General features: G+C 42.3%; 2 protein-coding genes across 5 annotated transcripts in view; one reads left to right on the top strand and one right to left on the bottom strand.

The window, feature by feature from the left end:
• The window catches only part of tmed6 (transmembrane p24 trafficking protein 6), a 4,665-nt gene extending 2,455 nt beyond the window's left edge, over positions 1-2,210 (top strand). Inside the window, exons 3-4 of the mRNA XM_061722708.1 lie at positions 534-709; positions 1,857-2,210. Of these exons, the coding sequence (XP_061578692.1) occupies positions 534-709; positions 1,857-2,084 (404 nt within the window). The 3' untranslated portion in view covers positions 2,085-2,210. The remainder of the gene's footprint in view (positions 1-533; positions 710-1,856) is intronic.
• Positions 2,211-5,059: 2,849 nt separating this feature from the next.
• The window catches only part of ankrd27 (ankyrin repeat domain 27 (VPS9 domain)), a 53,228-nt gene continuing 37,966 nt past the window's right edge, over positions 5,060-20,321 (bottom strand). The window contains exons 13-29 of one of the 4 annotated variants that reach the window (XR_009782719.1): positions 18,556-18,677; positions 17,374-17,456; positions 17,162-17,277; positions 15,948-16,040; positions 15,472-15,669; positions 13,654-13,707; positions 12,987-13,103; positions 12,152-12,196; positions 11,967-12,080; positions 11,684-11,878; positions 11,431-11,550; positions 11,179-11,352; positions 9,678-9,771; positions 9,480-9,558; positions 9,331-9,391; positions 7,204-8,147; positions 5,060-5,459 (exon numbers count right to left, since the gene is read on the bottom strand). Coding sequence is in view for 3 of the 4 variants with exons in the window: in XM_061722233.1 (XP_061578217.1) it covers positions 7,431-8,147; positions 9,331-9,391; positions 9,480-9,558; positions 9,678-9,771; positions 11,179-11,352; positions 11,431-11,550; positions 11,684-11,878; positions 11,967-12,080; positions 12,152-12,196; positions 12,987-13,103; positions 13,654-13,707; positions 15,472-15,669; positions 15,948-16,040; positions 17,162-17,277; positions 17,374-17,456; positions 18,556-18,677 (2,382 nt within the window). In the remaining variant the exon portion in view is untranslated. Of the gene's footprint in view, positions 5,460-6,876; positions 8,148-9,330; positions 9,392-9,479; positions 9,559-9,658; positions 9,772-11,178; positions 11,353-11,430; positions 11,551-11,683; positions 11,879-11,966; positions 12,081-12,151; positions 12,197-12,986; positions 13,104-13,653; positions 13,708-15,471; positions 15,670-15,947; positions 16,041-17,161; positions 17,278-17,373; positions 17,457-18,555; positions 18,678-20,321 lie in introns of those variants that run through there. The other 3 variants (XM_061722233.1, XM_061722235.1, XM_061722234.1) reach the window with 3 other exon arrangements.

Raw genomic sequence — 20,321 nt, 5'->3', positions numbered from 1 at the left:
TGAAAATATACTTGAAACAGGTGAAAATTGTTGTTTTTTCCAGTGATGAGTCTTGTTTTAAGTGTAATGAGATTTTTTTTACTAAAATAAGACATTTTAACTAAAAATAAGACTGAGTTTTTGCAGTGATCCATGTTACTTATCCTGTGAAGGACAGAGTCATATTGATAAGTTCAGAAAACTGTTTTTTATTGTTGTGTTTTGATGTATTTGATGTAAGCCCAGTGGATATTTAAAGCTTACAGAAGGCTGCATTTAACTGCTGCTATGTCATTCCTGCAGTATTTCTGCAGGTGTTTTGGTCACTGCTATTATTTGTAATATATTATATTATTTGTAATCAGCACAAATTATCTGTCCCCATATGATCAAATCCACCATCCCCCCTGATTTTCTTTTACAACTCCAGTACTGGTTATAAATGTACAGCTCAGATAACCAGACAAAGAAGAAAGAAAGGGATTATTATTCCTGAGACTGGACCTGCCAAGTGTTCTGACCGGTCTTTTCTTTTATATTTCCTCCTCTTCCAGGTTTCTACCAGATGTGTTTCAGTAACTTCCACAACCGCTTCAGCAACATGCAGGTCTACCTGAGCTTCGGCGTTTACTACGATGTCCAAACAGACGCCTCCAAGGGCCGGGAGGAGGAGAAGAAGAAGAAGGAGGAAGTGGGCAAAGAGCTGAACAACACGCTGAGCATCATTGAGGTGAAAACCATCGTGATCAGGTCGTTCCATCGTAGATTGTTTTATTGCTTTCACCCAGATATGAAACTCTGTTGTCACTCATCCTGTCAACATCCAACCGTTTCCTGTTCTCTCTGAGATTACTCTTGTGAAACTTCTGTTCTTTGATTTCTGGGACGGCCGTGAAACAAATCCCAGCCCGCAGACTTCAAGATATGCTGCTGACGCCCCTGGTACTTATCATAGCTGTAAAATGTCGTCATGTGACTCTGAGCTGTTGTCTGTTGTCACCACGGCTGGTCGCAGGTCATTCAGTCACAATGAAAAAATCCAACATCTACCAACCTGCTGTATTGCAGATATAATGGAGTCGAAATATGTCACTGCAGCACTTTGTTATCCCAGACGGCCCCGTCGGTGCTGATTCAGTACTGATTAAATACCGGTTTAATCCCAGGGGGTGCTAGTTTAATGCCGGTTTTATGCTAATTTAGTCCTAGTGTAATGCCGGTCTACTATGGGTTTAATGCCGATTTAATACCTGTTTAATACAGTTTTATTAAAGGTTTAATCCTATTTAAATGCCGGTTTAATACTGGTTTAATACCAGTTTAATGCCGATTTAATGCAAGTTTAATACAGGTTCAATGCCGTGTTTAATTCTGGTTTATTAAAGGTTTAATGCTGGTTTACTATGGGTTTAATACCAGTTTAATCCTAGTTTAATGACGGTTAAATACTGGTTTAATACCAGTTTAATCCAGGTTTATTGCCCGTTTAGTGCAAGTTTAACACAGGTTTAATGCCAGGTTTAATACTGGTTCATTAAAGGTTTAATGCCGGTTTAAAACAGGTTTAATCCTAGTTTAATGCCAGTTTATTGTTGGTTTAATGCCGGTTTAATACCAGCTTAATCCTAGTTTAATGCCAGTTTATTGTTGGTTTAATGCCGGTTTAATACCAGCTTAATCCTAGTTTAATACCGGTGTAATGTGTCACTCTTCAGTAGCAACTCCTGCTGCAGCTGAACCATTATACAAAATGAAACAATCGTCTGCAGAAATTAAATAAGTAATTGGACCGACATGAGTAAACAACACACCAGATCCAGGGCTGTTCCAGATTCATGAGGAACTTTAAATGTTTGATGCTTCATTTCTCTTTCCAGGAAACCACCCAGAGAGTAGACCGGTACGTGTTCCACATGTTCCGCTACTACACCTTTGGCCACATGCACAGGAGCGCCGACTACTTCCTGCTGCTGAACAACTCCCATTACATCACGTGGTGGTCCATGGCCCTCAGCCTCCTCATCGTCACCTCCGGGTACCTGCAGCTGCTGTTCCTGAGGAGCCTGTTCAGCAGCACCGGCCCCGAGGAGAAGCCCCGCTGCTGACGCACAGGAACCAAGGCTGAAGACAGCAGCAAAAGAATAGAAATAAACCTACAAACGTTGTTGTGGCTGTAGGTGGGGATGTTTTTTGCTGCATTTCTGTAAAAAAAAAGACCTTTAAATAAAATGTTTCCAGTGATCTGACTTGGTTTATCTTTAAGTCCAGACACCGCTCTAGTCACAGTTTACTCAAATAGTTGTGTCAAGGTTTTTATTATTAGGGGGGGGGGGGTACACAGGGCCTTCATTTAAAAATTGCATTTTGTGTTTACTTGTGTTATCTTTGTCTAATATTTGAATTTGTTTGATGATCTGAAACATGCAAGTGTGACAAACATGCAAAAAAATAAGAAATCAGGAAGGGAGCACACACTTTTTCACACTGTACAGGACTGTCTCGGAAAATTTGAATATTGTGATAAAGTTCTTTATTTTCTGTAATGCAATTAAAAAAAAAAGGTCATTAATTCTGGATTCATTACAAATCAACTGAAATATTGCAAGCCTTTTATTATTTTAATCTTGCTGATTATGGCTTACAGTTTAAGATTAAGATTCCCAGAATATTCTAATTTTTTGAGATAGGACATTTGAGTTTTCTTAAACTGTAAACCATGATCAGCAATATTAAAATAATAAAAGGCACGAATATTTCAGTTGATTTGTAATGAATCCAGAATGTATGACATTTTTGTTTTTTTAATTGCATTACAGAAAATCACAATATTCTAATTTTCTGAGACAGTCCTGTATATCTCGCAGAGTAGCAAAAATAAGATAAGATAAACCTTTAATAGTCCCACAGAGGGGAAAATGAATAGGGAGTTAAGTCTTACTAAGTGAAATGTGTAGTTAATAGCAAGCATTGTAAATCCATTCCCTCCACAGGTCAGGTGGGTAAAGCAGTGTATAATGGGGGGGCTGGAGACCTTAACTGGACCCAGGCTTCATTGGACGGTGGAAGATATACTTTGAGGATCTCCTTAATCCCAAAAACAGGTCTCCTCTAGAGGAGGTTTGGCCCATGGACTCGGGAAAGGTTACAGGGTTCGCACCTCCAGTACTGAGTCAGATTTGTCCCACATGAAGCTTGGACTCCATCAGGACTCCCTTTAGTCACAGATTCTGTTCATAACCTTTATGGACAGAACTTCTGGTTTGGTGGCAAATTCTCAGAATTCAGATTCTGCCTCTGCTTGTTGCAGATTATTTAGTTATTTTGCCTTCATTGAACCCTGATCTTATGCTTTCCTTGGATTGGTTTATGACAGAGTGTAAAAACGGCAGGGATGGTAAAATCTGGGATCATGGTTCTCAGTTGGAAAAGGATCAAATATGGCTGAGTCCCCTGAACTCTCCAAACGTCATAACTTTGGACCGTTCAGTTAACTCTGTTTTGTTTCGGTATCGTTTTATTGATCCTGGAAAACCTGGACCGCCAGCTCGGCCTGGAACAACGGCTCATTCTCGATGGGCTGAAACCTCTCCGGACTCTGGGGCACATTCATGAAAGCTTCCTAAATCTGAGAAGTTTTGGACATAAATTACCCCTTTGCTAGAAACCTTTGGATTCACACATTTTTCTGTTTGTAAATTGAAAGAAATTCTTGGTTCAGTTTACACAAGGTTCTTCTTCTAGTTTAAACTCAAAATGGCATAACTGATCTTTTCACCCACCTGTGCATTTGCAACTATCACAACACAAGTCGTATGCACTCACATCAAACAGTATTTATTTTTTAGCCATTTCCTAATTTACAACTGAGCAATTATCAGGGATGCTGAACAAAGCTGAATTAGAGGAGATGATGTGCAGAACTGGCTCATGATTTTTTTCTTATTAGTTTGTTTAATTTGAATTTACCATTAAGTAAGGCCACGGCCCGGCCACAAACCTGAGCAAATACAGAAGAATTTCACAGGATTTTAGGTGGTCTGCGTGATTAAGAAACTGGAATAAAGCTGAAGCATGTTGAATGATTTCTCTTTGTTGGGGCCAATTTAATGTGAACAAGCCACGACTTTGAGCCTGTTATATTTGAATTACGTTGTAACACTTAACTGTTTTTTCTCAACATGGAAGGTCGGCTGGAGGTAGAAAGTCTACACTTCAGCCCTCGTCACATCATATTAGTCATTAAATATTAAAATGACAGATTCCCCTGCTCAGAAAGGTGTTACTTTTCCACAAAAAGATGCCATCAAGCTCACTTCCTGCTACAATTGAATGAAGATGATCTAATGCAGGGGTCGGCAACCCAAAATGTTGAAAGAGCCATATTGGACCAAAAACACAAAAAACAAATGTCTGGAGCCGCAAAAAATGAAAAGTCTTATATAAGCCTTATAATGAAGGCAAATGGCGAAAGGCAAAATGTTGAGAAAAAAAGTCTAAATTTTGAGAAAAAAGTCAAAATTTCAAGAAAAAGTCGAAATGTCGGGAAAAAATTTTAAATGTCGAGAAAAATGTTGAATTAAAAAGGAAAAGGAAAAAGGAAGAAAAAAAGAGAAAAAAGAAGAAAAAAAAGAAAAAAAGGGAAAAAGAGAAGATAAAGAGGAAAAAAAAGAAGAAATAAAGGAAAAAAAAGGTCAAACATTTTTGAAAAAGCTCCAGGAGCCACTAGGGCGGCGCTAAAGAGCAAAAAAATGTTGAGAAAAAAGTTGAATTAAAAAGGAAAAGGAAAAAGGAAGAAAAAAAGGAAAAAAAAGAGGAAAAAAAGAAGAAAAAAAGAAGAAAAAAAGGAAAAAAAAGGTCAAACATTTTTGAAAAAGCTCCAGGAGCCACTAGGGCAGCGCTAAAGAGCCGCATGCGGCTGTAGAGCCGAGGGTTGCCGACCCCCGATCTAATGATAAGAGGCAGTTGCCATGGTGACTCATGGTAACGCAGCTCCACTGATGTGTATGGTCCTAAGACCCCAACACTGAATTATTTATTTATTATTTGAAGACTACAAATGACAAAAGGAGGAAAAAAAAAGTATTTATCCAACTCACTTTTATTATTTGGTTATTTGGGTGTGAATTAAATAAGGCACATCCAACATTTTTCACACTCAAACCTGAAAACTAAATCAGTGGTACAAAATAATGTGAACTTGATTAACTGCAGTTTGACATAACTTCAGCTTAAATGTGACATTTTAAAACGGAGTGAGTTGTGTGAGTGGGGGGGACATCAAAACCAGCTTCATCCTGAACACGACTGGAGTCACATACATGAAGGAAGTGGGACAGTTGGAGGGTTTTACAGGGTTTACAGTACTGCAGCTGTTCCACATCACGGCAGATCCATCTCCAAATAACACCATCAGTCTCTAGACACCATCAGTCTCTGGCTTCAGTCCTCCTGCTCTCCTCCCTCTCATGATGCATGATGATCTGGAAAGAGCCGGCGGTGATGTCACATATACAAACGGTATTTAAAAAGGACAGCAGCTCCTCTAAACTGCTCTACATCTGTACAGAAAACACTCCGGAGAAGCTCGATCTCTCCGCACGCAGCGCTACAATCACACGTCATAAATAAAATACCATCCCAAGATAACGAGAAAAAAACAAAAACAAACAACAACCACTGTGTAAGTCCATTTTTAAAATTGTAAATCCAGCAAAGTTTAAAAGGAAACGATGCCTGGAGCTCCTCTCAGCGCTGCAGTCTAGAGGCTTAAAGCAAAACTACATTCAAAACCACCTAAAGGTCAGTTTGCAACCCTTTTCCTTTGTGAAGGCCAGAAGAACAAAGTGCTGTGAACTCGGATGAGACGTAACTGAGCTGCTGACACCAAACATCGGCCTGGGCCACTTGTTTCTTGTTAAAGTGACGGGAGCGGGACTGTGGGGGTCCAGGGCGGTTCAGGGAGCGTTAAGCTCTGGTTCCTGGCAGGTTCTCACTGAACCTCGGTTCACACGTCGACCCGAGAACCGCTGAACCACAGGTGAGGGCCGGCACAGTGGGGGGCCTTTAAATCTCTTCCTGATTTTCTCAAAGCCACGATGATCTGAAATCTGGTCTTCAGCAGTTCAGTTTTTTGAGGTGAGAGCAGAAAAGCCCCCGGTGTGCCGCCCGCTCCGTGTGCCTCGCGGCCATCCGTTTTTTGTTTTCAAATGACAAAATAAAAATAGAGAAATAATTCAAAATAATCCGTTCCCCATCTTTTGTTTTGATAATAAAAAACGGAAAACGGATCGTTATCCGTTTTCCGATTTCATTGATGTGTTTGAAAATCAAAATTGTGAATTAAAACAGCGAGTGGAAAACTCTTTTCTCTATTTCCTATTCCTACTGAAAACAAGGATTGGACAAATGGGGGGATTGCACATGCGCAGTAATAAATGAAGAAAGCTGTTTCTGGTTCTTTTGTTGATCAGATTGAAAATTAACAGTTTTAGATTTTTTTTAATGTTGAAACAGAAAATAAATCAAATATGAAACCTGGGAGTGAAACCTGAGTTTAATCTGTAATCTGTCTTCACTCCGTCATGAAACTGCAGTGATGTTGTGACAGTCCGTTCAGCTGCAGCGTCCAATCAATAATCAATAACATGTACTGAACTCTAACATACTGCCCCCCCCATTGGAAACGAATAGGAAATAGAGAAAAGAGTTTTCCACTCGCTGTTTTAATTCCCAATTTCGATTTTCAAACACATCAATGAAATCGGATAACGGATAACGATCCGTTTTCCGTTTTTTATTATCAAAACAAAAGATGGGAAACGGATTATATCTATATTTTTATTTTGTCATTTCAAAACAAAAAACCGATGGCTGCGAAGTCCACGGACCCCCCCCCCCCCCCTCATGTGATGTTCTGCGGTTCTCTTGACCGCTTTGAACCCAAACCAGTCCCTGGAATAAACCGGTCCCAGACTACAAACAGACAACTTATCACTTTATTTCTAATGCTGAGACCGAGAAAACGACATCTGCCCAACTCGGATTTGACTGGAACTGAGGCGGCAGGTTTCCCAGAAATATTGGACAAATTAAACCAGATCTTTAAGACAACAAAGAAAGTATCACATCCATAATTATACATTTTTTCCTCAAGTTGGCTGAATATACTGCAGAAATCAGATTTTCCTTTTTCCTGTAAAAATACAAAAATCCTGTACAAATTACCTCAGATGAATTGCAGTTGGTCAAATTTCATCTAAAACAATGTGCTTTCTTGTGTCTTTCCTTAAAGGGAAAAGCCTTGTGCTTCTCAGACGTCTTCTGAAAGTTGTTTAACAGAACTCTAGACGCCATCAGCTGCATCACGGGCTCCCGGATTCCTCCCTGCTCTCATTTCCTGCATCTGGGTGGGAGTGGATGAGAGGGGGCGGGTGAGAACGGGAGGCTGCACCTCAACCTTCATCTCCTGCCTCCGTCTGTACGGATTCAGCTTCAAGATGAGAGAGGGCGTGGCTGTCGCAGGACTCAGAATCAGAGAGGGCGGGGCTGTCGCAGGACTCAGCTTCAGTATGAGAGCGGGCAGGGCTTTTGCATGACTCGACATGAGAATCAGAGTGGGCGTGGCATGACTCAGCATCAGTACAAGTGTGGGCAGGGCCGTCCCATGACTCGGCATCAGAATCAGAGTGGGTGTGGCCGTCGCATGACTCAGCATCAGTACGAGAGAGGGCGGGGCTTTTGCATGACTCGGCATCAGAACCAGAGTGGGCGTGGCGTGACTCCCCAGGGCTGTGGTCTCTCTGATTGGCTGCGCTGAGTCCGGAGAAGGAGCTGACGGCTCGTGCAGGTGTGGACGTCTCAGCACCTGCACTGCAACCGGGCTCATCAGGTGAGTGTGGCTCACTGGGGTCGGGGGGAGGATCGTCTAGATCTACAGACATCCAAGCAACGTTAGAGCAGTGGTGTGTACGGTCTGCCGGCTCGTCTCCGTCTGAGGCGTCTCGGGAGCGAGGGGCCGGCGGAGCGTCTGCCGTCAGCGCTGCAGAGTCCAGGCTGCTGCAGCTGCTCAGAGGACGAGCTTTCTGAGCCCAGCGGCTGTCAGGGCTTCCTGCAAGGCTGCTCCCGTCTACCGTCTCCCCTCGCCTCAGTCGCCTCCTGCTCGGACTCATCTGGAGAGAACACGAAGATTACAAAACATGTTCAAGCAATTACCTGTTTTCTGCATTTATTTAAAGGAGCATGAGGCAGGATTGAGGCAGGATTTATGAAAAAAATTTGTATACGTTTTAAGTTTTCTAGTAATAATGTCAGATGAAGCGTTCCAAACCAAAAAGAATGAGCCCTGTAGTGTATCTCTCCGTGTGCTGCAAAATGTGCTGCAATTCGGGGCCTGAATTTCCCGCGCTGGGCTGCGGATGTGACGTCACATGACGCTGCATGCACGTTCTCCCCGTTCTCCCGTGCTGGCTTCACTGTTGGCTGCAGTACCCCCAATGGCCGTCGTGGTGAAGGGTGGCGCTAGAGAGTCTCATTTCTTAAAAGGAGCCTCATGCTCCTTTAAACAGTAGCGTACCCTAGCTAAGGAGCCCAAGACTCTCAAATCAAATATCAATCTCTTGACAATTTTCATTTGGGTGTGCTCTGGTTTTGAGGGGAAGCTGAGCTGAAACGTCACAGTTTTACACACATTTTAGTCAGATGTTGGATTAGCAATCCCAGAATGAAAATATCCGGCTGAGACTGAAATATGTCCTCCTAATTCTGAAAAGCTGTGAGAGCAGCGGGGATGATGTCTCCAGCTCCACTCTGGTCATCAAACATCTTCAATACATTTCATTTTTTATTTAAGTCACATTTATATACCTAGTATCTTTGGGAATCGGAGGAATCGGAAGGATTCCCTCTAAAAGTGTCTGTCGGCTGCTGAGACAGTTTCACTCAGTTATCCAATGAATAAGCTCTCACTGGCCACGGTTACATTATGTTTTTTTAAATCCGAATTAATTATTCAGAATTAAATAATTCCGAATTAAACTATTTTCCTTCAAGTTTACATGGAAATAGTAATTCTGAATTGAGGTTTACATGGAAAACACGTTTGATCGGCTTTATCCAATTCCTCTTAAAGGGGACCTATTATGGCATCTAATACCTATTTTAAAAAGGCCTTGAATGTCTTAAAAACAAGCTTTTGAATGTTTTTGCTAAATAAATGAGAAATTCAGCCTCTAAACCATGTCTTTATCTTCCCATTCTCTAACCTCCTTCTCTATGCGGGATTCTGAGTGGGCGGGGCTATGATAATGATCCAAGTCTTTATGAGTTACCGTGACCAGGATGACGGCAGCGTACCTGGGTGATACCCGAACTCCTGGGGGGAGATCCAAACGAGCCTTTCCTCATCTGCTGCATCCTGAATGAAATCACAGCCAAACAAACAAGTGTTTCAGCACCATGAATCTCTGTGGAACCTGCACGTGAGGAGGCTGCTCCAGGCCCACCTGCTGATGGACTGAGCCAGCTTCTGCTTCCTGCCGTTGGAGTTGTCCTGCAGCCTCAGACGCTGAACAAACGAGTGAGCTGCAAGGAACACACGTGGTCTCAGTTAGGCCGAACTATCTGGACTCATGTTTGCTTCAAAGTCTGAAATAAACTTGTTTAAAGAGGTTTTAAAGAGCACAGGTGATGGTTTCTGATACCCAGGGCTCCTTTGGGCACAGAGAGGAGTTTTATTGGTTCGTCATCAGGGGAAAGTCCTGATGCCTTCTGCAAAGTTCTCAGGATTTCAGTGTTCTGCAGAAGAAAGAGGAAAAATGTTCATAACCTGATGTGCGTTGTTTTATTTATTTTTTTAATTTAAACACCTCAATAGAAATGTTTTCAGTGAACAGCATTTTAATTCATCACAATGATATTTTCACATTCGACTCTGGGATCTAAATGCTAACATACAGCCCCTTTGTTTACGACAGACGCTTGTCTTTTCTGCTGGTTTAAACAACGCCACGTCTATTCCTGTCATATTGTCTTATTTCTCCCAGCCCTCCACAGAACTGTGTAGAGTAAGACATCATTATGGAACGCCAATTCATTCCAATTAAATAAATAAATAAATACAGTTGCAATCAAAATTATTCAACACCCACTGCAAACTAGGTTTATTGGCAAAGTATACAAACTAGAAGCTGTTTGGCATAAACAAATCAAATAAGCACTAATTAAATAGCTAAACAACTAATATTACAGGTGGTTTCTCTGAATTCAAGACAAAATTACCACTTTTAATGACCTTTAATGCAGTTTCAAAACGATTAAATAAAAAAATTAAAAAAATGTGTTGCAGTGGTTCTTTAGCCTGACAAATCAGAAACCAACATCGTGGACCGTGTTGTCCCTATATTAAGGTAGTTTTCAGAGCTTTTTTGTCTGATTCTCTGTTAGTTTCCAAAAGGCGATTAGCAGCTAATGGAGCCACCAACACTTGCAGGTCATGTGACATAACGCCTCCTCCATTGTTTTACAGTGGAGTTTACATGACCGAATATTCAGGTTTTAAAAGGAGTAACCCAGGGGTCATATTCGGGTTTTTAAAAACCTGAATATGAGCAAATTCTGGTTATTCAAAGGGGTTATTGGTGTTTACATGGCCGTGCAAAAAGGAGTAACCCGAATTTGCTCATATTCTGGTTTTTAAAAACCCGAATATGAGCCCTGGGTTACTCCTTTTAAAACCCGAATATTCAGTCATGTAAATGCCAAACGGAATATCCCCATCAAACGGAACAGGAATTTGTTTTCTGCTCATGCTCTGTTCACAAGGAATCCTGGTCTTTTGAGTCCAGGAAGTTCTTATAAACACGGAGAAACCAAGACCAGGAGGAGACTAATCACTTCATAAATGTAATGAAGGATATGAACATTTCTGCATTTGTAGACGGTAGAAAGTACCGGGATAGTGAGATTTACAAGAAGGTGAGCAAAGCAGCATTTGTTTTGAATTTGGATACAGGAAGAAGAAGCAGAAATGACGGTGATTGCGTCATCACGTTCTCCGTACGTCGCTGGTTTGATCCAGAATGATTAATTACCGTGTAAACGGAATATTCAGAATGTCTCAGTAACCAGAATATTAGCAATAACCCGAATTTTGACTGCATGTAACCGTAGTGGTTGGCTGTGCTGGGTTTGTGTCAGACCCACCTTACCACCCAGCTCGTAAGCACAGTCCAGCGCCGTCCTCTGCCTCTTGTTCCGGAGGCCGGGCGAGGCCCCGCTCCTCAGCAGCAGCTCCACCAGCTCCTGGTGGCCGCCCTGCACCGCCTCGTGCAGCGCCGTGTTTCCCTGGAGGTTCGCCACGTTCACCACGGCGTTGTTCTGCACACACATTCATGTCTTCATGCTTTTGTTCCACACTGAGCTGCATCTTGTGTGCGCGGGAGCGTGAGTGTTTACCTCTAACAGCATCATGACCGTCTCCAGGTTTCCACGGAGACAGGCAAGGATCAGAGGTGTGTTTCCATAGTGATCCTTCTTATTCAGCTTGGCGTTGCATTCCAGCAGAAGCCTCACCACCTAAGACAACCCAAACACACAATATTTGATCAATATTGATCAAACTTTTCATTACGGAACAAGGAAGTGAGGAAAGTCATGCGCTGAGCTGCCACACGGGGCTTCAGAAGGGCCTAGAAAGTTGTACTTGTACCGGAGCGTGGCTGTTCTGGCAGGCCAGGTGCAGCGGCGTGGCGCTCTGGTTGGTCCGCATGTTGACGCCGGCGCCGTGTCGTATCAGCAGAGCGGCCAGCGCGGCGCGGCCGTGCAGGGACGCGACGTGGAGCGGCGTGAAGCCGTCACAGTTGGAGCTGTTCACGCCCAGAGTCCCGGCCTGCTGCACGGTCAGCTGCAGCAACACAAACGCCGTCAAACATCGTCCCTTCACCGTTTTGACGACACCTCAGTCAACGCGTTCATGCAGAAGGCGGTCAGACCTTTTGAGTGGGAGCACAGCTTTCACACTGGCAGAGCGGGTGGCAGAGGCGCGCCTCGGAGCGCAGCTCCTCATCCTCCTCCTCTTCATCCATCCACTCCAGCAGGTAGCGCACCTGAGACGGAGAGGCTCATGAACCTGCTCCTGCAAATCAGGTGTCAACTATGACGGCTGCGTCAGACTCACCATCTCCACGTCTCCGTCAGCCGAGGCCCGCAGCAGCTTCTCCACCTGTCAGACACACGTGCAGCATCAGACCACAGCAGCTTCTACAGCACAGTCTCAGCATCAGAGGGAGCTTCTCTTTCTCTGTGATGTTCTTCATTCTTTTGCATTCTTTTTTTTTTTTTTCTATTTAAAATCTTTTTATTTCACAAACGGAAGGCAATCAGATACATTCTTAATGATGGTAGGTCTTACAATTTTCTTTTGTGCATGCATGCCTACTCCCGCCTACCCTCCCCACCCCCCCAAAAAAAGCACAAAAACATACACAAAAAATAAATAAATAAAAATATATAAACCGGAAAAAAAAAGTGAATGAATAAAAATATGGAAAATAACATCAGTAAATAACAATAGGGGCATCAAAACTCAAATACCTACAGATACATAAGATACATAAAGTAAATGACAGCAATAAAACAGCAATCAGCGGACAATAAAGTTCTCTAAACCAGAGAATAATGGGAACCAAAATTCTTGAAAAAGATGGCCATGATTATATTTTTCCAAGGTTAGTTTTTCTAATGGTAGAAATGCTGTGAGTTGATCTATGAAAGTCTTATAAGATGGAGGGGAATCGTTCTTCCAAAATAATAGCATTTTTTGTTATCTAGTTGTAAATTATGTGTCATTTAATAAATATAAACTACTGCTTAAATCTATTTTTTTGTCCAGGACTAATTGTGTAAGGGAATTAATTGAATTGTTGCGTTCTGAGCTGCGTTTCACTGCAGCTGTGATGGTTTTGACTCTGATATGACAGCGGGTCAGCAGCTTGATTTTCTCTGCTGCTCACCTCTCTGTGCTGGACTCGCTCGCCCTCTGGTTTGGCCTCTGAACCCAGAGACGACGTGCTGGAGATGGACGAACGCCGGCTGCTGCAGTCCGAGGCCAGAGGTGAGCAGCTCGGAGACTGAGAGGAGAAAAAAAAGGAAAGAAAGACAAAAAAATATTCAGGTTATAATGTAAGAGTCCCAAACAGAGCGATCAGTCATCAGCACATGACTACTGCTGAGTACACACTTCCCATCGCACTGCAGTACAACATCCTGCTGGGAAATACTGCATCCTGGAATTCACACCAATGTTATTCTGGCACTTTTACACCTATCTGAAAATAACTTATAAGTAAGTAAACTTTCTGCTGACCAATGAGAGATCTGGATCATTTTTATATTGAAAACTGTGATCTTAATTATTATGGAAACCAAAAAATAAATAAAAGTGAACAAAGTTAAGAATGAAGATGAGGTAGCTGAAGAAAATAATGCTGAAAAAGAGGGCGAAGACAACGACATGGAAATCAATGAAGAATATGGAGACATGGACGGACACTAACATGACCAAGATGTAGAAGATGAGGAAGGAAAGATACTTTACTAAAGTGAAAAATAAAAGTTTGCCAGGAAATACAAGTTCTCCAGTTTCCCCGGGCACTTGTTTCAACCACTGACGTGACTCACATCAATCCCGCTGCGATGGTGGCTGTTCCTCATCGACTGCAGCAGCATGAGGATCTACGAGGAAACAAACATAAATGAATAAATACATGCTCCACACTCAGAGAGGGAAACAAGGAACAACGAGAAAGTTGAAGCACAGGTTTAAGCACTATTATTACAACTATTAATATTGTTGGTAAAAGAAAGATTTTAAACAGGACACCATTTTCATAAATTCATTTGTTCTGGGGGAAAAAAAGTAAACTAAATCATAAAATGCTCTCTGATGCTCTCTAAGATTAGTTTTTTTTAAATCAGGCATGGGGTGGGGTCGGGGGTGACATCTGGATCTGAATTCAAACACTTTTATTGTCAAGTTTCCCAACTATTATTATCAAATGATAATGAATAATAATAAATAAAAAAGATCTTAAAGCCACTCTGTGCAGCAATACCGCTTCTGACCACACGGGGGCCGACAGATCTCCCGTGTTGATACGTGACTTGATGACACTGATGTTCTAGTGAGTGGGGACGTAATGTCTGGTTATATCGCTTTCTTCCATGAGAGAAGAAATTCATCGTGTCTTACGCCAGAGGCTGACATAAAACTGGGGAAAATAAATGGAGAAAATGGAGAAATGACGATGCCGCGCTCGGCTATATGGTAACCCTACATTCACACCGGAAGCTTCACGAGCGTCATAAGCAGCAGGCTGCCATTCATTTTCAATGATCGTTTGCTACAAAGCACGTCTGGTGCGTCGGCATCAGCGAGCGGCAACGATCCCAGCGACCAGAGTGTCAATTTGAAGTTAGGAGAATCTCAACTTTATGCAAATGAGCAGCAGCGACACCAAAGCAGCATCCGATCACAGACCGGGATTCCCAAAGCAAGAAGCCTTGCCCAAGATGGGAGAAAAACTGATAATCATGGTCTCTGGTTTCCAAGAGTTATACGATGTCTCCTTATTTAAATATACAGACATTAAGAAGAAGTTGGATGCATGGAACTAAGATTAGTTGCAGTTCCTTGACTGGCCACTAGAGGATCCAAATGCAAATCAATCCTTAAAACTTTAGAGCAGAAATAAACATATTTAAAAAAAGTTCAAAAAAAGGTTTTGGTCTTAATCGTTTGATTTCACATATATGACAACTTTGAGGAGGTTGAATTTTGTAGCACGTCAGGAAAGTTTGTAATAAGCAATAAATTCATTTCTAATAATGTGATTGACTGCCGTTATCACTTCCTAATCCTCAACTGCGTGCTACCTCGCTTAGCGATGCAACCAGCCTTTTGTATTAACCCAGGGTCGGCTAAATACGATGGTCATTTTTAATTTCACTGCTGTCAAATCAACATGTTAAATGTTAAACGGTACTGTATATCCTGCTGGAAACGTCTAACTTTGATTGCCATGCAGTGGGTGTGTTCCCATCAGCTTCTTAAGCAACATGGCTGTCCCCCATAAAAATGCGAGAAACCAACGGCTCACATGACAGCTTTGTCCGTTTTATACAGTCTATGCCCGACACACTTGAGTCCAGTTCAGGGGGTTCTTGTGATTTGCTGCCACCATGTGGTTGGAGGTAGTATAGTCACGTAGAGTAGCTTTACAAATCAGTTCTTAAAGATGATAAAAACCAATGTACCACTGCAGAAACATTCATGATGTGCCTGGGGAAGCTGGAAGTACAGTAGTGTGTAGGATGCAGAGGGAACGTGGCTATAATGATATAATTATGTGTTAGTAACTGGAGGTACCGGCGTATGAAGAACCTGCTTTCTAGACCAAACAGTTTGAAAGGTTCTGCCCCTGTTCCCCAGCTGCTGACCTTAGAGTTGAGTGCACAGTGCACTGGAGACTCTTTGCTCTTGTTGAAGAGGTGGGTGCTGGCTCCGTTCTCCAGCAGCACCTCTATGATGCTTTCATACCCCCAGCGCGCTGCCAGGTGCAGCGGCGTGTCACCTTTATCGTTCTGCACATCCAGACGGCACGACTGGACGTCGTAGTACACCAAGGCCTTCACACACTGAACAGAAGAAGGTCACGCTGAGTTGGCACTGGAAATTCAGCATGTTTGCAGCCAAGAACTTTTATACAGAATGAAATATTGACATATTTATTCTAAAAATAGTTTGCAGAAAATATCTGAATCTCCAATGCAATAAAACAAAAATATTTGAAAAAAAGTCTTAGCATCTGCAACAAGGAATATCTGGTATTTGCAACCAATCTGATGGTCAGACTTTCCAGCTGAACATGAAATGTGTTTTTGCTGCCGGGCGATGAGAGCGGTGATTGACATACGTCCTCGTGTCCGTACATGCAGGCCAGATGCAGCGCTGTGTTGCCGTAGTTGTCCTGTGCGTCCGTGTTGGCCTTGTAGTGCAGCAGCAGCAGCTGAACAGCAGAAACATCAACATCAGTCTCTTACACCCACATCTTTGCTTTTCCCTCATGATAACAACGTTTCTGCACTGATGTGTTTTTCCCATCATTACTTAAAGGGGAGCTATTATGAAAAACGTTTTTTCTCTTGCTTTAACATATATAAAGTGGTCTCCCCTCAGCCTGCCAACTCAGAGAAGGAGGAAAGCAACCAAATTCTGCAGTGTCTGTACAGCCGCCCGGATGAGCCGTCCAGTGTGATGTGGATCTACGAGCTGTTCAGATTCTGTGCATTTTGGTTACGTAACCAAAATGCAAACCACGCCCACAACTATAAAAGCGTGTAACTGCATGAGAGCGTCCGACTATCGTAGCACTGCGTGTCTCTGTCCATCTCCCTCCAGCAGCTGCCACTTTATTGAGGTTTTTGTAGTGAAATGAGGAGGAATCATAGAGATAACTTCTCATTTCAGCTAACTGGATCAGCCGTTCCTCATCCGTGACTGTTTCCTACAGCGCTTTCAACCGGCTTTCAACGCCAACGGCAGGAAATGTTCAGCTCAAAACGGCTCACTGCGTCGCTGCGCCAGTTAGGACAGTCCAATAGAAAATAAAGCAATGGAATTGATTTTGTCGCCGACGCTCGCATCGCATGCAGTTAGGACACGGTGTAAAGGCTGATTTATGGTTCCGCGTTACACCAACGCAGAGCCTACGCCGTAGGGTCTGCATCGATTTAACGCGGAACCATAATTCAGGCTTAACTCTGCCGGTAGGAGCTTCCTCCATTTTTTCGTAGCGGTGTATCGCGTCATTCAGTCAGCACAGAGCCTCATTATCATAGCCCCGCCCACTCAGAATCCCTCATAGATAATGAGGTTAGAAACGGTAAAGATAAAGACATGGCCCAGAGGCTGAATTTCTAATTCATATAGAAAAAACTATCAAAAGCTTGTTTTTAAGACATTCAAGGCCTGTTTAAAATAGACATTAAATGCCATAATAGGTCCCCTTTAAACTTAATAATAACAGCCCCTTCCCACAAGGTCTGTTTTTGAGACTCCGGCTCAAAATACTTCACTTTTGGAAGCGGTGTGTATGTTTATCATGCATGTGCGTGTGTGTGTGCTCACAGAGACTCCCTGGTATCCCCGCTGACAGGCGAGGTGCAGCGGTGTGAGGGCGTGGTAGTCCGTAGCATTTACCGCTGCTCCTTTCCGCACCAGTAAGTCGATGAGTTGGGCCTGACCTAAAAAACCAGCCCAGGTCGGTCAGGGTTTTCACGAGGAGACGACGCCTCACAGTTCTAAACTCAGTCATGTGTGCAGCCATGTGTGCAGCTCACCGCAGATGGCAGCGACGTGCAGGGGAGTGTAGCCTCGGTCGTCCCTGGAGAACGGTGTGACGATGGACAGGTCGTTCAAGCGCCTGAAATTCAGAGTCGACAATAAGGACACATCTCGGGCAGTAGCTGTAGCTGGAGCCGGTTTCACCTGCGGAGAGCTGGCTGCAGATCTCAGTGGAGTAATCAACTCTACGAGGACACCATGTCAGATTAGAGAAGCATTAGGAACATTTACGTTCTCTACAGGATAGTTATACAACTCAGATTTTGGGAAACCGAAAATATGCTTAAGAATGTGCTCAAGGCTTTTATATGCTGCAGATGATTCTCATTTACAGGACTGTCTCAGAAAATTAGAATATTGTGATTTTCTGTAATGCAATTACAAAAACAAAAATGTCAAACATTCTGGATTCATTACAAATCAACTGAAATATTGCAAGACTTTTATTATTTTAATATTGCTGATCATGGCTTACAGCTTAAGAAAACTCAAATATCCTATCTAAAAAAAATTTGAATATTCTGGGAATCTTAAACTGTAAACCATAATCAGCAATATTAAAATAATAATAAAAGGCTTGCAATATTTCAGTTGATTTGTAATGAATCCAGAATGTATGAGATTATTATTATTTTATTTTTTTTTTTTTTTTTTTTTTTTTTTTTTTTTTTAAATTGCATTACAGAAAATAAAGAACTTTATCACAATATTCGAATTTTCTGAGACAGTCCTGTATATTTGAAGTGAATTCAGACGGGCTTGTTTGTTGGTGCCAGTCATAATGTGAAAAAGACGGTTTGGTGGGTCAGTAATCGGACCCAGGAAGAGGAAGCAGGGAGGCCTGAGTGTTCCCTCTGTAAGTGTATGTGGTGCTGGGAGTTTACAGGAGACTGAAAGTGAGAAGTGAAAGAAAAAAAAAAAAAAAGGTTTTGTTCCTAATTCACAGCCGTAACGCATGTTGAAATAAGAAGAGAGAGAGAAAAAAGGGAAATTCTATCTTATCAAGAAAAAGAAAATACAGCTGGTGCCACTCTTTCAGTTTTGTTACTGAACACCATCATCATGAGAGCTCGTGCTGATGCTTTGTGTCTGTTCCTTCGTCTGAACTGAGAAGTAAAACTGATTTCTATGAGTGTGTGTGTGTGTGTGTGTGTGTGTGTGTGTGTGTGTGTACCGACCCAGACAGCTGGACATCACAGAGATCACAGGAACAGAGTGGGTGGCACATCCGGACATCTCTGTCACCCTCGGCTTCTCTCAGCAGACGCTCCACTTCTGCCTCATTTCCATTTGCTACGTGCTGAAACACACACAAAAGCAACTGAATGTGGGATGGAAAACACAGAAAACACCAGGAAACCCCTGAAATCTCACTGCATCTCAATTCAGTGAGCAGTGTTTTGGTAGTAAAAGCACACAAAGTGGACAGTAAAATGCAGTCTTGACTAGTCTCTGCAAAGGCACGGCAAGTTTATTTGTATAGCACAATTTAACACAAGGTAATTCAAAGTGCTTTACATGAACATTAAAAGCAGCGAGGTAACGAGGAGGGGTGTGTGAGTGCTGGAGACATGTGTGAAGCAACCCAGATCCAGAACCCAGTTCTGGACAAACATTGCACTCTTCAAATGAACCTATTTAAACTGTGCAGCATGATGTCGAACCTCATTCTGCACAACAGAGGGTGTGTGTGTGTTAGGCCTGTGTGGAAAAAATCGATTTCCCGTTTCTGGGGGGGGGGGGGTTCTTTTATTTATTTATGTATTTTTTTCATCATTACATTACAACTTTTGGTTATTTTTTTGTTTATCCCCAAAAAAGGAATGTTTTGTTGGACACGAGAATAACTGGTGCCATGTTTTTTCCTTTAAATATGTTTAAAGGTATGAAAACATTAAAGGTTATAATTGCATAAATTGTCTATATTTCATTACTTTATATACTGTCTTGGGGTTAAATTTGCAAAAAATGCTAAAAACCAAATGCTCAAAAATTAAAAACCAAAATAGACTGAAAATGGAAAAAATAAAAACGGAATGTGGGAAAAAATAAAAGCGATTTCATCCGTCTCTGTTTCCTCCCTGGATCTGTTTGGTAATTCTGACCCACATGATGTTTCTGAAAGCAGTTCTATCAGCATTCTGGGAGCTGATTGGTCCTTACAGCATCATTAGCTGCAATACTTGATGTTGAATCTCAATATAATACTAGTAGTAATATTGTGCATAACTACAGTCATATAATCCATGCAACAGCTCAAAAAACTGTTTTAATAACACTAACCCAAATCAATATCGGAATCGAATCGGATCGAATCAAATCTTGATAATGGATTCTGAATCTTAAGAATCGGAATCAATTCGATTCTTGACATTTGAATGGAACCCCAGCCCTAGTGTGTATGTGTGTGTGCGCTCGACCCCAACAGAAAAGGTCAGTGCTGGTGATCTTCTGAAATCTTGCATTGAGTAAGAACCGACAACAGATTCCTCTGAAAGCGCATCAGTCAGTGGTTTAACATGGACAATAACACTCAACAGTGTTACAAGTTGAATAAGAATCTGCTGCGTAAACGGTGAGTCTGAACCAAACCAGGTCAAATTCAAGGTGAACATATTCTGATCACTGGTGCTGCACTGAAGTAAACTCTAGACATGTGATCACCCACCTCTCAACACAACTTCCTGTTACTGTTCGCAAAGTATTTTGCAAGAGAAACAGACTTCAGTTAGAACAGTTGTGAGATAGTTGAGGAGAGAAGGTCTAAAGACTCTGACACACGGCAAGATTGTTGGTAGTCTTGGACCAAAGACTTCTGTCGTAAAAGAATCGCAGAAATATCTGCCATCGCAGGTCGAAATCGGCTGTCTTACATTGTACATAGTGAGCGATGTTACAACCTGTCGCACTGATCTCCCCAACAAAGGCTGTCTGATTTAACCTT

This window comes from Cololabis saira, chromosome 5 (genome assembly GCF_033807715.1).
Source record: "Cololabis saira isolate AMF1-May2022 chromosome 5, fColSai1.1, whole genome shotgun sequence".
NCBI lineage: Eukaryota > Metazoa > Chordata > Actinopteri > Beloniformes > Belonidae > Cololabis > Cololabis saira.
The sequence above is the reverse complement of the archived record's forward strand: the minus strand, read 5'-3'. Positions and strand labels throughout refer to the sequence as shown.